The 14,785-nt window shown below is 43.1% G+C and overlaps 1 protein-coding gene across 1 annotated transcript in view; it reads left to right on the forward strand.

The window, feature by feature from the left end:
• Window positions 1–14,785, forward strand: part of DOP1B (DOP1 leucine zipper like protein B) — a 604,399-nt gene that overhangs the window by 457,505 nt on the left and 132,109 nt on the right. Inside the window, exons 23-28 of the mRNA XM_069202530.1 lie at window positions 5,694–5,828; window positions 7,272–7,324; window positions 10,087–10,191; window positions 10,328–10,394; window positions 12,593–12,743; window positions 12,839–12,927. Coding sequence (XP_069058631.1) covers window positions 5,694–5,828; window positions 7,272–7,324; window positions 10,087–10,191; window positions 10,328–10,394; window positions 12,593–12,743; window positions 12,839–12,927 — 600 coding nt within the window. The remainder of the gene's footprint in view (window positions 1–5,693; window positions 5,829–7,271; window positions 7,325–10,086; window positions 10,192–10,327; window positions 10,395–12,592; window positions 12,744–12,838; window positions 12,928–14,785) is intronic.

Consider the following 14,785-nt stretch of genomic DNA (forward strand, 5'->3'; position numbering starts at 1 on the left):
CAATCTTGTTCCTTTCAGGCTTCACCGGATAAACAGTGAGAGAGGTGGGCGGTCAGAGCAGTGAACTGAGTACTTGAATCCGAGAAAGGACTTGCAACGCTCCTCAGAAGTTTCTGTTAAGAAAGAAGAGAAACTTCCCCAACAAAAACCCCTGTTCAAAATGAAAAAAGTGGCAGCGATTACTGTACGAAATGCCACTCAGGATGAGAGCTTTACTGAAGAACATGAAGTGGGCACTGGCACTGCTAGGCAGTGCGGCAGAGGTCACAATAGTTCGCTGGAATATTCAAGAGCATCTGGAGATGAAAGCAACCGATGGCTTCTTACAAGTCGAGACTGCGGACATGCGCATCTCCACACCTAATAGGGTGTATAAACTAAAATTACAATTAGAAGGGAACATTGAGTGCGCAATAGGCACCATCTTTTGGGATCGCATTGTTACCGTTTATGATATCTTATTGGCCGAAAAAGATTGGCCACCAGAATTCGTCTGTAATCTCCCATATGGGGAAGAGGTAATTGACCCCACTTTCTCGCCCCTTGTTCCCAGAGAGCTCAGGGAAGCTTACGCCATAGATTGGGCGAAGGGGCAGGCACCCGCGTTATATCGCAACCATGTAGGGAGGAATAAAGATTCTCCCCACCATATAATACCAATTAGGTCTTAACCCCAACCACACACCCAATACGTAATAAAGCATGAATCTTCAGCACCTGTGAGGGAAATCCTCACACAGCTAGAGTACCAGGGCATAATTGAACCCTGTGTATCACCAATGAACAATCCATTGTTCCCCGTAGCCAAATCAGACCATTCATATAGAATAGTCTTAGACTGCAGACATGTAAATAGCCACACACGCAAATTTGGCATAAAAAATGTACACAGTACAGCACTTATAAACAATACATTGCGCAAAAAATACAAAACAACCTTGGATATTTCCAATGTTTTTTTCTGCTAAAATATAGCGCCTGAAAGTTGGGACGTAACAAGTTTTAGCACCTTAGGCTCTCAGAAAAAACTCCTGACTCCCACAAGGGTATAAGAAAAGTCCAGGATTGTTTTCAGCCCGTGTTACTTCAGTTTTACACAACATTGACCCTGAGGCATTGTCTTACGTAGATGACATCTACCTTACGAATGATGATCTTGTGCAATATGTAAGATGGGTGGCCCCCATTGTTGTGGGGATTGCCGAATTAGGCTACAAATTCAATTAAAAAAAAAAAAAAAAATAGCCTTCTTTAGTGTCCTATTTTCGGGACATGAATTATCAGATGAAGGCAAGAGCCTAGCGCTCCAATTTTTAGAAAAATACACACAACTACAACCACCAAACACTTTAAAAAATCTCCAGTCATTGTTGGGCTTTTTAAACTTTGGCAGAACATACATTCCAGATTATGCACAATGCATTAAATCATAATATGACTTAATACTTCCTGACTCTTCAAGCAGATATTGGACAGTCGAACACACATGCATTCTTTGAGCATTGCACCAAGATATGCTTGCAGCTAAATGCTTACACTCAAAGGACAACAAAACACATTTGGTCGTCAGAGTAATTGCTGGTGCCATTGGTTTCACATGTAACATTCAGTGAGGGTGAAACTGTCTCGTTTGCATACAAATCACATCTGCATTCCACAGCTGCACAACGCTTTGCTCCCACACAAAAATACTGACTGCTGTTCAGACGGCTGTCATTAAAGAGAGACATCTGGCCCAGGGGAAACGTATCATTGTCATATCTCCGATCCCAGCCCTCGAGGCTGTCACAAAACCAGCGTTCCTAATGCTAAGGTACTACATCCACGTTTGATCCAATGGGCAACGTCTCTGACGGCCACTGATGTTGACTATTTTTTGGACCCAAAATTACAAACTCAAGAACTTCTCCAATATGAACTTGAATGGCCAGTTCCAGCAAACACATTGCCTATCGAACAATACCATATAATTATGTACACTGATGGCTTAGCCCAGCCCCCAATAGGCACTAAACATCAATACTCTACTGCCTGTGTGGTCGTAAGTGGCTTCATGAAAAATGGTGAATGCCATCCACAACACACTTACACGCAGACCTTAGGGAACTGCACTGCACCATTAGCAGAGCTCAAGGCTCTGTTAATGGCACTGGAACACACGGATTCAGGACAGTTAACATTAATAGTCTGTGATTCGTACTACTGTGTCCAGTCCTTCAATGAATATCTGCATTACTAGCGCCAGAATGGGATCAGAGATTCAAAAGGCAACACCATTAAACACAGACTCCTGTGGGGGAAGTAGTGGGTCTGAAAGAAACGCTACCCATTGTCCATGTAGTACATACGTTGGCACATGAACGTGTTGAAATACATGTTACTGGCAATACCTTGAATGATGAGGCGACCAAGTCAGGAGTAGCTACGGCTTCTTTAGCTGCAATGACTCGTTCACGGACGAGGTTGGATGATGAAACTCTGGCTGCTGTGAAAGCTTTCACTGAAGGCAAGCCATGCTTAAAGCATATTCTACTAAATATTCCTGCCGCATATCTAGCCTTAATACTGCCCAAATAACAATACCAGGGGTTGGGTGATCATGTGATACCCAATCAAGATCAAAGACCTGGGTTTATTAAAGCAGTGCATGATGGAATTGCTTCTTCCCATGCTGGTGTGGCACTCTACTATTTCACTGTTACTACCATGATGCTGTTGGCCAGGTCTATACAAACAGACCAAGCAGTATGTCCTTTGCTGTGACATCTGTGAGCAAATAAAAGGGTCTGCCGTCAAATGCCCTATTAATTTCCAACACACCTCTACAATGTGTATACCTGGACCATTGTGGTCCCCTGACACCTGATGGTGCAAACAAATACATCCTAGTTGCTGTTGACTCATGCTCCAGATTTCGATGGGTATGGCCACAACGCTCGCCTGACGCTCGAACTGTTAATAAAGATTTGCAAGTCTTTATCGCACATATGCAGTTGCGGATTTCCACTCGGACCAGGCCCTGCTTTTGCTTCAAGGGCATTCAGGGACACTGTGGCTTCTTTAGGGGTCCAACTGTACTATTTGTCTCCATATCATCTAGAGGGAATTGTGGAGCAAAGAAACCGTGATTTAAAGCAATCCTTAACAGCTAGAGTATTAGGCACGGGTCGTAGTTGGCTTAATCACATGTATGGAGTCCAGAGAGCAGTTAATAATCTGCCCAGAGGTCCCTGGGAGGATATACCCCATATGAATGCCTGTTCAGGACAGAAATGTATGTTCCAGATCTTGATGGTCCTGGTGCGGAGGAGGCAGATACACATTCTGGCATAAATGAGCGTGTCACTGTCTTGCAGGACTCATAACAGTTCCATGACTACAGTGCACGTGCCAGTGCAGCCTCCTTGGGAATAGGGGATGCACCAATAACACCTTTGCCAGGCTCAATGGATGGCCCCTGCGTCATGCTTACAGCAACCGCAAACGGCCGCTGGTTACTATGGGAGCCAAGAATGGAGGACCATAGTGGGGATGCGGAGATGAGGAAGGCCCCCGGTGCTGAAACTGCAAAGGAATACTCGCCTTGCAAGGAGGCGGGGGGAGAGGACAGAACAGATTGCATTATAAACACTATAAGCCCCTCCCTCTTACCTGCTATTAAAGCCCTTACCTGGCAGTCACATAAACTAGAGATATACCTGGAACTAACACATGCTGGCTCAAAGTGTACACACGCTTGAAAGAAAGCTGGATACACTAACCAGAAAACTGGACAATTGGGTGAACAAATGAAAAGAAGGTGGCATGGCGGGGATGTCTCAGTGACGCAATAATAGATAAGTTAGCAACCCTGACTGAGGTATTAGCAGCACTCATCAGTTACTGTAAAACAACCTATGAAATGAGCACGAAACAGAGTTGCCTGATGCCCGATAAGTAGTCATTAGAAGTCATTAGGTAATGTGTCTGGTTGCCACAAATCACTCCAGCTCTTGGGCAGAGATGAGGCGCTGCTAGTTGGCCAAAACAGATTAGGTTGACAGTTGTCACTTGATGTGGGATTGGACTCCATCCCCACAATTCAGGTGATGCTGCCGCCCGAATCCAGCAGCCTCATTAGGATAATTAGAGCCCACAAGACAGGCCTACCTCACTACGAGGCACCAACCACTATGCTAAACTGATTGAACGGATGCTGTTTCGCTTATGTCCTCGGTGCCACGCCAAATTTCCCCACACTGACCAACATCTGGTGTGTAACCTGTACCTCTCCCCCGATCACCAGAAGGCTACCTGTGATGCCTGCAGGTCTTTCCGGTCGATGAAAACGCTTCAGGACCAACAGCACCATCTTTACTGGACTGCACGTAAGCACCACAGTGAACAGGATTTAGCCCAGGACTTCAACCTCACTTGGATGAAATAATTTTTACAAATGCTTGTCCCTGTTTAATGTACCATTGGAGTCTTGGAAGTGACAGATTTTTTTACTAAGAATTGAGAAAGCCTGGGTTTTCAACCATGTAAGGGGCGAAACACTTGTCAGCTGTCTCTCTACAACTTTGCAATAAAGAAATCTGGGTGACCAGTATGAGGCTGTCTCTCTAAAACCTTACAATAAAGAATATCTAGATGTCCAGTATGACTTTGACTACGTGTTGAATATTCTTGAACATTTCAATTGGATAAATTGCTCCCAAACGTATCACCCAAGGGCTACTTTAACACCTAATCTTCGGTGAGTTCACCTGCTCACTTTCAATACTGGACCGACGGGCAGGTCAACTGGAAATGGTGCACAAGACTCCGGACATCTTTGGCTGTGTGAACCATTTTTACCTTGTGCAAATCTTCCAGATGGTGACATTAGCTCAAATCTTGCAGGCTATGAAGGTGGAAGACTGGATGTCTTCTTTTGATAGCTACAATGCCTACTTCCTTATGCCAATCAAAGAAGCACATCATGAATGCTTGTGTTTTGCCATCAGGTCATCCCTGTCATGCTGCTACCTACCCTTGATCCCTAACATCTGCTTCCAGATGATTAGAAAGGCTTTTTGAGTAGCAGTTCATCTCACCCTAAAGGGAATACCAATTTTTTTCCTTTTTGGAGGTTAATCTCTTGAATTCTGTTACAATGACTTTAGATTACAACGCTCTTCAAAATCAGGTAGTGTTTTTTTTAATCAATTAATGGAAATCCCACTAGTGCTAACACAGAAGTTTACTTTTAAATGCAACACACTCCTCTCTGGGGCTATATCTTCTGTCAGTATCAGCAGAGAGTTAGGTGGTTTCACAAATTCCTAGGCACAAATGCTTTGTGCATTCATGTTGTCCTTTACAAGGAAGGACACTTAGGGTGAGGATTAAACGTATGGTTAGGACAAAGTTACCATTTTTGTGACACCTTTGGGCAAGTCATAGGTGCTAACACTCTCCAAACATATTGTGTCAAAGTACCCTAAGTTGGCAGTGGTAGACAGAGTAGGAATAACCGATTCACCATGAAAGTAACTTTATTCTTTCACATAATTTCTAGAAAGGCTTCAGTTTAGTTAACAACTCAAATAGAAGGGTTTCAGATTTCTAAAAACAATACTAATTTGTACAAAATGGCATATATATGTCTTATGAACAATAATTTACATAATTTTATCATTGTGATACCTGTTCTTGAAATGTTTATGCAGATTCTTCCAAGTGCCAGCGCCTCTCAGCTTATCCTTGTTGACTTGGTCTGCTCTCTGAAAACCCTGAAGAATGATGTCATATTGCAGCTGGTGAAAGAAGTGGTTAAGAAACCGCCACAGATTAAAGGAGAGGAGGTAAATGGCTTAATATCTGTATTGTATTGCGTTTTTTAAAGTATTTGTTGGATCTACATGCATAAAGTCCTGGTCTTTGGGGATGCCACAAAATGCCCTGATACGTACACCAGACCAGAGTTTCAAAGCATCATTAACAAATAGCTGCAGAAGCATTTGTTGTAATTTGATCTCCCCGCCACCCCCTTCCCTGCACATCAATTGCTTGGCAACGGAAAGTCATTTCTGGCTTATTTGTTGAAATGTTAAACCTTTTTCCACCCTCACCACTCACGTCTGTTATTTTACCTGCTGCTTCAGAGTCCATGGGCTACACTGAGACTCCGAGTGACTGCCTATGGTTAAAGAAACTGCAGAAGAGTGTGATAGTGAATTCCAGTCGGTTCAGCTCCAATTTGGATGTTGAGGTTTTTTTTAAACAAATGATGTGTAGGATACTTCATCCACCTGTTATTAAAGTAGCTCTGTAAATGGTTTCTGTAGTCCATAAGTGATGCAGACATGGGCTTGTGTTTCCCCCAAAACTACGGTCCATGGCTGGGTTGATTATTTGATGAGGCAAGGTTCTGCTGACAGTTATGAGGTTCAGTCCATCCCTCAGAAATGGCAGTCAAACCGATTCGCCTGAAAACTGGTAGAAGAGTTTGGGCAACTATCTAGAGAAGAAAGACTGAAATGATACTGGAGGCTAAAAGCTGAAAGGTAATGAGATGGGTCACAGACATAGCCTTCTGCTAAGGCAAAGCAAACAGTGGCATTGCTGCCTATGACAACCCGTATAACTGTAGTAGTTTTCTGGTTAGCTAGTACAGTGATGTGAATTGAAAGGCCCCATACACTGTTAAGCACCTTGGCTGCCTTGTGAATTCACCTTCAACTTTGCTGATAAATGCAGACTAGTGTGCTGTCAAACATTTTTCTTGAAACAGCTCGTGTGTACTAGTTGAAAGACACTTCTTGGAAAAAATATTATGGCAGTAGGTCTACCATGCTATTCTGGCATGGTGGGCGTGTCATTACTCTTGTACGTCCTTGAGTCAGACCCTGAATGTAGGGCTTCATTTTCAGGCATCACATAGCTAATATACCCATCACACAGGAACTAGGCTCCCTATGCATGAGGCACATTTTTAGTTTTTTCTCTCTTGGACCTCCGTAAGGTTCTGGTAAGAGTGCAGATAAGGAAAATGGGATGGGTGTAAAGAGATGGTTCACTGGATAATAAAACAGCTCTTAGAAATGTTCTAAAATGCTTTGTTAAATTGGAAGGTTGAAATGCATGTTCAGAAATTCACGTTAAGATTGGGGATTTTTGCTGAGTGACTCGCACCCTGTAAAACGGTTACTTGGCACTGTGAAAGCAAACTTTAAAGTGGTATAATTTGCATTTCAAACTCCTCTGTCTTTAGTTAATGAACAAAGTTCTTATTATTTCTTTCCCAGAAGTCTTTGGTGGATGTACCAATGCTGCAGTTCTGTTATGCTTTTATCCAAAGGTATGGTGATGCTACATTTATTAATCAGTGTAATTGTTTAATATTAATGTATAGCATTAGTAAACGTTATGTTCCACTTCTCATTTAGTAGACTTTAAAACTGTCCTTCAAGTGAGGCAAAAAGTAATTATTGGTGTGTACATGTGATGTAAATAAAATGATATGTGTATGTGATTACACAATGAGCATACAAAAATGTAGTAGCAGGGTGTAGATGTGTCCAGCGAGAGTAATGCGAGTGACATCAGACTCCCCCTTCAAACTCGTTCAGTGGGTCTCTTGTCGTACATAATTAGATGACAGTAAGAAAAGATACAGGCAAAGGAATGGGTGGAGATGCTGAAAAGCAGCACATTTCAAAGACTTAAGTGCCAAGGACTGAGAAGCATCACTCTGACCTGAGTTCCTTAGCACATCAATCATCCATACACTCTAAGGCTGGACATCTTCCTGCAGTTGACCTGCTCAATTAAATGTATCTGTAATTTGAATAAGGTCTCCCAGTTTCCTTCTCCCACAACAGCTGAGAAGCCAGTGCATTTGTTCTGTGGTTACAGCGGTAGACCTGGCTCATGCCTCCTGTTGTAGGACAAATCTAAAAGCTATACTCTTGAGAGCAGCTGTCAGGTCTCTGCAGAGTATGAAGCTTTGTGAGGCAGCACGTGTGACACCTTTCTCACCCACCAATCCTCTGCACTAGCAGATTAGTTTTCATTAAGCAGGTGCCATTTTGAGACATGCTTCTCAGCTTACAAATTGGTGTGGATATTAAATGTAAATGAAAATTCCTTAATAATGGCTTTCGTGTTTGGATAACGATGACCATGAATGGTTTCATTTATGATACACCACTGGAATCGGTTTGTTTTATTGGACAAACCCACATGGCCTCCATTTGGCATATTCGCCAACAATGCATAGATATTTGTGGAAAATATGATAGCACTCCAGATAATGTGACAGTGACTTTGTGCTATTTCTGAAAAGGGACAGGTGAATGGCCTGAGGTGTGAAAGCAGGACAAGCAGTAATTTGTTGCTAGTTGTCAGCGTAGACTATTTTTAAATGCCTACATTTTCAGCTGTGGTTTTTCATTAAAAAAAAAAGAAAGCTATGCAGATGTTTTTAAAATAATACAAAAACACCTCTGATTTCCTGCAGATAAGCCTGTTGTGATATGATGAATGAATCAGTAATTTTGTAACACTCAAGACTCTGATATTTGCTCCAGTTGTGGCTAAGTGCAAACTACTTTTTCACCATGCCCAAATAGCTTCATAGAGGCGTTATCCATTCTCATAATAACATCTTTTCTGAATAGGTAGTAATTGAATGGAGCGCTGTGGCCCTCGTGATTACACCACACTACATAGTGAGCAAAAGCATTTGTATTGCTCCAGCATGGCACCACAGTTGGCTCATGATGAAGGAAATACCGGCAAGTGTGATACTTACAGTCAACAACGCAGATCACAATACCCAATAAATGAACAATGCATGCATACAACTACTACTTTTGGAAAGACTGCCGAAGTTGCAGCTGCCCAAAGACCGCCAGTGCTGGCGGTCCGAAGACTGCTGTATCTGGACTCACCCAAGGATTTCCGCACGTATAAGGGCGGAAATCCTACAACGTCAGCCTGACTGACGGTGGGTGAGAGGTGGCTCCACCGCCACGACAAAAGGGCTCCGCCTGCCGTATTACAAGACGTAATACGGCACGGCGGTTCCTGCATGGCGGTGCCGCGCTGACAGTGGAAACACCTACACCCATCCCTTCCCGGAAGCCCAGACAGGTAGGTGGACCATCAGGAGGGGAGTGGGGGGTTGTGTGCATGTGTGTGCTGTGTGCGTGTATGTATAGCCGTATGGGGGTGCGTGTGTGTATATATGGGTGCGTGGAGGTTGTATGTGTCTGAATGGAAGCAGAGGGGAGAGGGGTGTGTGGGGGGTGCGGGTGAGTAGGTGTGTGTATTGGGATGCATGCGAGTAGGGGGTGTTTGGATGGGTGTGTGGGAGCGAGTGGGGGTGCATGTCAAGGAGTGTGTTGAGCGGGGGTGCATGCCAGGGCGTGTGTTGATGAGTAGGGGTGCATGTATGTCAGTGTGAGAGTGAGTGGGGGTGCATGTATGTCAATGTGAGAGAGGGTGGGGGTGTTTGTATGCGTGCGGTCGGGTTGGGGGGTGTTTGCATGTAGGTGGGGGGGGTTTGCACATGTATGGACGGGGTGCATGTGCCGGCACAGGAATGGAGATTCCTTTCGCCAGGTGTGTTACCACCACGGTTTTTGTGGAGGGGCGACCGCCACAAAAAGCCAGGCAGTTTGCTGCCTCCTAATACGTCCGGCGGTCTTAGACCTGCTGCCGGCCCAGAGGAGCTCACCGCCGGCCACAGCGGACCGGCAAGACTGGCAGCACTGTTGTGGTTTGGCTTCGGCCAAACCGCCAGACTTGTAATGCGGCAGTCTTTACTGCCGGCTCCGAGGCAGTAAGACCGCCACTGCTAGTGTGGTGGTCTTAAGACTGCCACACTTGTAATGTGGGCCTCTGTATCTAAGGACATTTCCTTAGTCTTTTTTTATTTTCCTGATCGAGGTCGACTGCAGGTATGAAGAATCACAGTTTTAGGCCAGGTTCCACACATATGACATGCTGTTTCCTTGGACAGCCGTATTTATTTTCTCCATGCTCATAAACTGGACTTGTTTACATAAAGGATTGATTTGTGGTGTTGATAAATGTGTACATCTGTTTTGTTGGCAGGCTTACTGTCCCAGCTCTTCAGGAGAACTTTCCTCCCTTATTGGGATTACTGAAGGAGTCTGTTGCCTTGAACCTAGCACCACCTGGTTATTTCCTGCTGCTTAGGTATGTTGCTATTGTCTTACATTAACTTTAATTTTTTTTAATGTTAATTTAGACAGTGGAGCACTCATTTCTATTTTAAGGATTGACCAATCAGTTTTGGCTTGTCAGTTACGCTCTGTTTTGTGTTTCCTGACAGCATTTTGAATGACTTTGTAACACGAACTCCCAGCCTGGAAAACAAGAAGGATCAGAAAGATCTTCAGGTGTGCATCCTATCTTCATTAACTAAAATGTTGAATTGTGTTCTGGGAATCCTTGAAATGTGTTTGAGGAGCTCCTCATCAATGAGTTAATTATGTATGACTAAGTCCAGCTTAGTTCATTGCCATGTTCAAGTAGGCCATAACATGATCAACATATTGGTATTTTTTAATAGCCAACATAGGGAATTGTTGGAAGACTATCCCCAAAAGTTCATTTTCTGCAGATGCAAGTGATTAGAACGACATTTTATCACAGCTTTCCATCCCAGTTCTCTCTGCTATGATGTGCCCCAATTCATTCCTCCAGCAGATTTTATATATTTTGTTAATGTTGGTAGACTGCACTTTGGAATGATTTTAATGCATATTGGGGTACTGGGAAGAGGTTCTCCACGGTGTAGCTGAGATCTATCAACTTTACTGAAAGGGACCACTTACTAGTTATATTTGAGGTCCAGTTTGCCCTGTATCATTCATTCTGTTACAAATAATGAGCTCCTTGCACGAAGAGTTTTGTAATTTTAACCAATACTGTCAACGACAAACACTGTTTTGAGTATTTCTCATCAGATGATTTTCCATCTTGATTGGATTAATGCAAGTGCTTCACACTGTTTGTCTTATAGAAGTCAAAGGGTTTCTGGTTTGTTACCATGCATTACTGAACACTGTTTGAGGAAATCCACAGTTGGGGTTTTGTGCACTTAAATTCTCACAAAATAGTCAAGGATATTCAGGGACTAGTAGAGGATGTTAGTGGCTTTTTTGTTATCATTTGGCAACATGCATGAGGTTGATTTTACTATGCCTTTGCCTTATGTGCAGCTTTTTTTGCAGGTAGCTTCTGCAAATTTGCATTTGAAGATATCAGTGAATGGGTGGACTTTATTCATAAAGTGAGTGGCATGCTTCACAGAGACTGTGCCACTTCCCCATGACTTTCTAAAGTTGTATAGACGTTATTGTTAGAAGCCAGGATATTTGCTATCCATTTCTAGGTTTCTTCTGGGAAATGTTTAATTCATCAAACAACACTGTTGTTGATTAGTGGTCCGTGCTGTTTGTGTGTGAAGGGAAACCTAGTATGTGTTCCTCACTTCAACGTTTAACAGGAAGTCCAAGATGGTTGATTCTATTTACGTTCTTTCACCTGGCTCCTTGGCTTTAGCATAGGTGTCAGCATAATTTCCTGCCAGACCTTTAAGTATAACCTTTTAAGCTAATGGTTCTGATAACTTTGAAAGTTCAAAACATATTGGTCTAGTTTTGCTGCTGTTGATTCTGTAGCCTGGTCGGTGGCAACGTCTGCGTATGACAAAACAGGCCTTATTAAGAATATCAGGTTTTACAGTGCATGTGCAAAGTAAACCTGTAGCATGTCCTTCAACTGCGAAACATTACTTTGAGACAAGGTGGATCAACTCATAGGGAACTGCAACATAAAAAATAAAAAAGGCTAGATATTTGAGGTCAATAGCTTCTTCTAATCCTTTTATGTGACTGAATACACAGATATCAATTCACCAAAATTATAGGGGTAGTGGAAGTGACACTGCACTCCCTTAGACTTTCACATTTATTCACACATGCAGGCTTACACATAGACACACATTCACACTCACTCAGACTCTCTCTCATGTACACACTCTCACCCGGAGGCACGCATGCAGTACCCATTTTAAAATCTTTGTTTACTTACCACGACTCCCAGGAAGCTCATATTCCAGCTAATTGCACTCCATGTTTTATTACACTAATACTGAGTAATGTAATATTAGTTAGTATTAGTGGAATAAAAAATTGATAGAAACAAAGAGAGTAGAGCCCCAAACAAAGTCCGTAAGGATAAGCAGCTGTAGTGTACCCTGCACTGATTTTGCCACTTTTGAGGTCCGGGGTCGCTAGGGGTAAGCCAGGGGTCGTCATAACTGAGACCCCTTGCAACTTCTAAATGAAGTGCATGGCTGAATACCAAAGCATACCCTCTGCTTATCAGAATAGGAAACAATTTTGAAGAGGCTAGCATGTGTAGAAACAGATTCACTATAAAAAGTGTGACAGGGGCGGAGTTTAGATAGAATTGCAACTTCAGAATTAGTAGTATAGCTTATCTGTTAAAGTGTGCCAGCTAATCCCTTCTTTTGGGCTCTCTTTTGATTTCAGTAAATGATCTATGATGGTTTGTTATGTTTTTTCAGGAGGTGACACAGAAAATTCTGGAAGCTGTTGGGAATGTTGCTGGTTCCTCCTTGGAACAGACAAGCTGGTTGAGTAGAAATCTGGAGGTAAAAGCCCAGCCCCAGGCCCAAGTTTCCTTTGATGAAGATAATGAGGAAGAAGATTTGTATGGTATGTAGTGATCTTGGTGTATTACTCACTGTTTGTTTATGGTGCTTATGGATTTCCTTTCAGATTTGATAACGAAGCCACTTTGGTTGTTGCAGATGGTACAGCAACAGCAGCACAGTCTTCTATGGTATCTGCCTCAGCTCCCTCGATGTATAGTGTTCAAGCACTCTCACTCCTTGCAGAAGTAAGAGTAATATATTTTTGTTTAACTTCATTTATTTCATGGTATTAGTGTATCATCAAAAAATCTGATTCCATTGTGCTTAGTATAAGTGATTGCAAGTTTTCCCTGATATCTTTATTGCTATCCCTGGAATGTGAAGAACACCTTGTAAGCGCCTTACTATTTTTTGCTATAGATCATGTCCTAATGTTTATGCTCAGCTGCCAACTCGAGAGCAACATTTCTCCTGGGAGAAAACATGAAAATATTTTTGGGACCTTTTACTTAAGTGTTATCCTTAGGGGGTACGATTGCCTATGAGCTGTAAGCACAAATTGCTTCCAACTCAGAACATGGAAGTTATGATTGGCTCCTGTATATTTTATCGTTTTATAATCAAATAATGTTAAAATCTGTGTCTGTGAATGGATGAACCATCCCTGAGTCATGACAGTGAACACAACTTTTAAAAAAAGTGGTTTGTGTCATGAAATGTATGGTACTTGAATATCAAGTTTTCAATATCATAGTATGAAAAACATGGTAAAAATATCAACTGTATATATACGTAAATCTAGATTTACTATACCTAATTCTAGATCTGTGTATCTTGACAATCTACATATCAAGATAGGCCCACTTTTCAATATATATACTTACCTTATTAATATTTTAGCTGCCTTTATTTTTGCTATAATATTCCTGGACTGACATATACAAAAAAGTGATGGCTGGAATGCGTGAATTAATCTCAGCCACTGGTAATTACTCGGGCCGCATCCCAGTCCTTCATTATTTTGCACACCATGCCACCTTAGTAGGAACCCGACCAAATGCAAAACAGTCTTGACCCTGCTTCAGTAGGAACCATCCGGCCTAAACTGTCAGATCAAGTCAATCCTGAAGCGAAGCACAAGCACCCTATGACCGGTTTAACCCTTATTCAGACTCGCCAACTTGGTGTAGCTTGCTTCCAGTTCATTGGTGATGGTGTGTTCACTCCCTGAAGAAGTGACTCTGATCGTCCCCTCTAATGGCTAATAGGGGAAGTGGTGTCCATCATCCCCATGGCCAAGGTCAGCCAAGGCTCTAAGCCTCTTTAGCATGCCCTTGCAAGGACACAGCAATCCGGGGAGAGCAGAATCTAGTGATTCTTACCTGGTTGGTAGGTAATCATGTTGTACATGTGGGTCCTACAAATTGTGCACAAGGGATAGGCCTTACTCTTTCTTTCACCATCCCCTGAGCAACTGGCAGAAGACCATGTCTCCATTTTGCCGCAGGGTGCACGTGCCTTTTGGCCAAAAGGGCCATCTAGAGGGTGCTGGTGCCAGAAGTATGATGTTCCTTCTATTTTCTGGTGTCAAAGATGGATGGAGGTCTTTGACCTATTCTAGACCTGCACCCTCTCAATGCCATCCTCCGGAAGGAGAAATTCAGAATGCTCATTCGCACCCAGGTATTGTCTGCTCTTGGTCCTTGAGACCGGATGGTAGTGTTGGACCTGCAGGATGCCTAGCTCCATATTCCCGTCCTGCTGGCATATTGGCACGACCTGCGGATCATGGGGGGAGAGGAGCATTTTCATTTTGCTGTGCTGCCTGTTGGTGCCCCCTTGGCGTTCACAAAAGAGATGGCGGTGGGGGGCAGCACACCTTCAGAGGTTAGGGCTGCCAGTCTTCCCCTACCTTGATGATTGGCTGTTGAAGGTGGGCTCGCTCCAGGCAGTCATCAACCACCACTAGACTATGGCAAACCTCCTGTCATCTTTGGGGTTCACTATCAACATGCCAAAACCACACCTGACTTCTCAGATGCTCCCCTTCATCAGAGCCATTCTGGACATTGTTCGATTTCATGCCTTTGCTCCGGGAAAGAG

The sequence above is a fragment of the Pleurodeles waltl genome, chromosome 8, assembly GCF_031143425.1.
Source record: "Pleurodeles waltl isolate 20211129_DDA chromosome 8, aPleWal1.hap1.20221129, whole genome shotgun sequence".
NCBI classification, from domain to species: Eukaryota; Metazoa; Chordata; class Amphibia; order Caudata; family Salamandridae; genus Pleurodeles; species Pleurodeles waltl.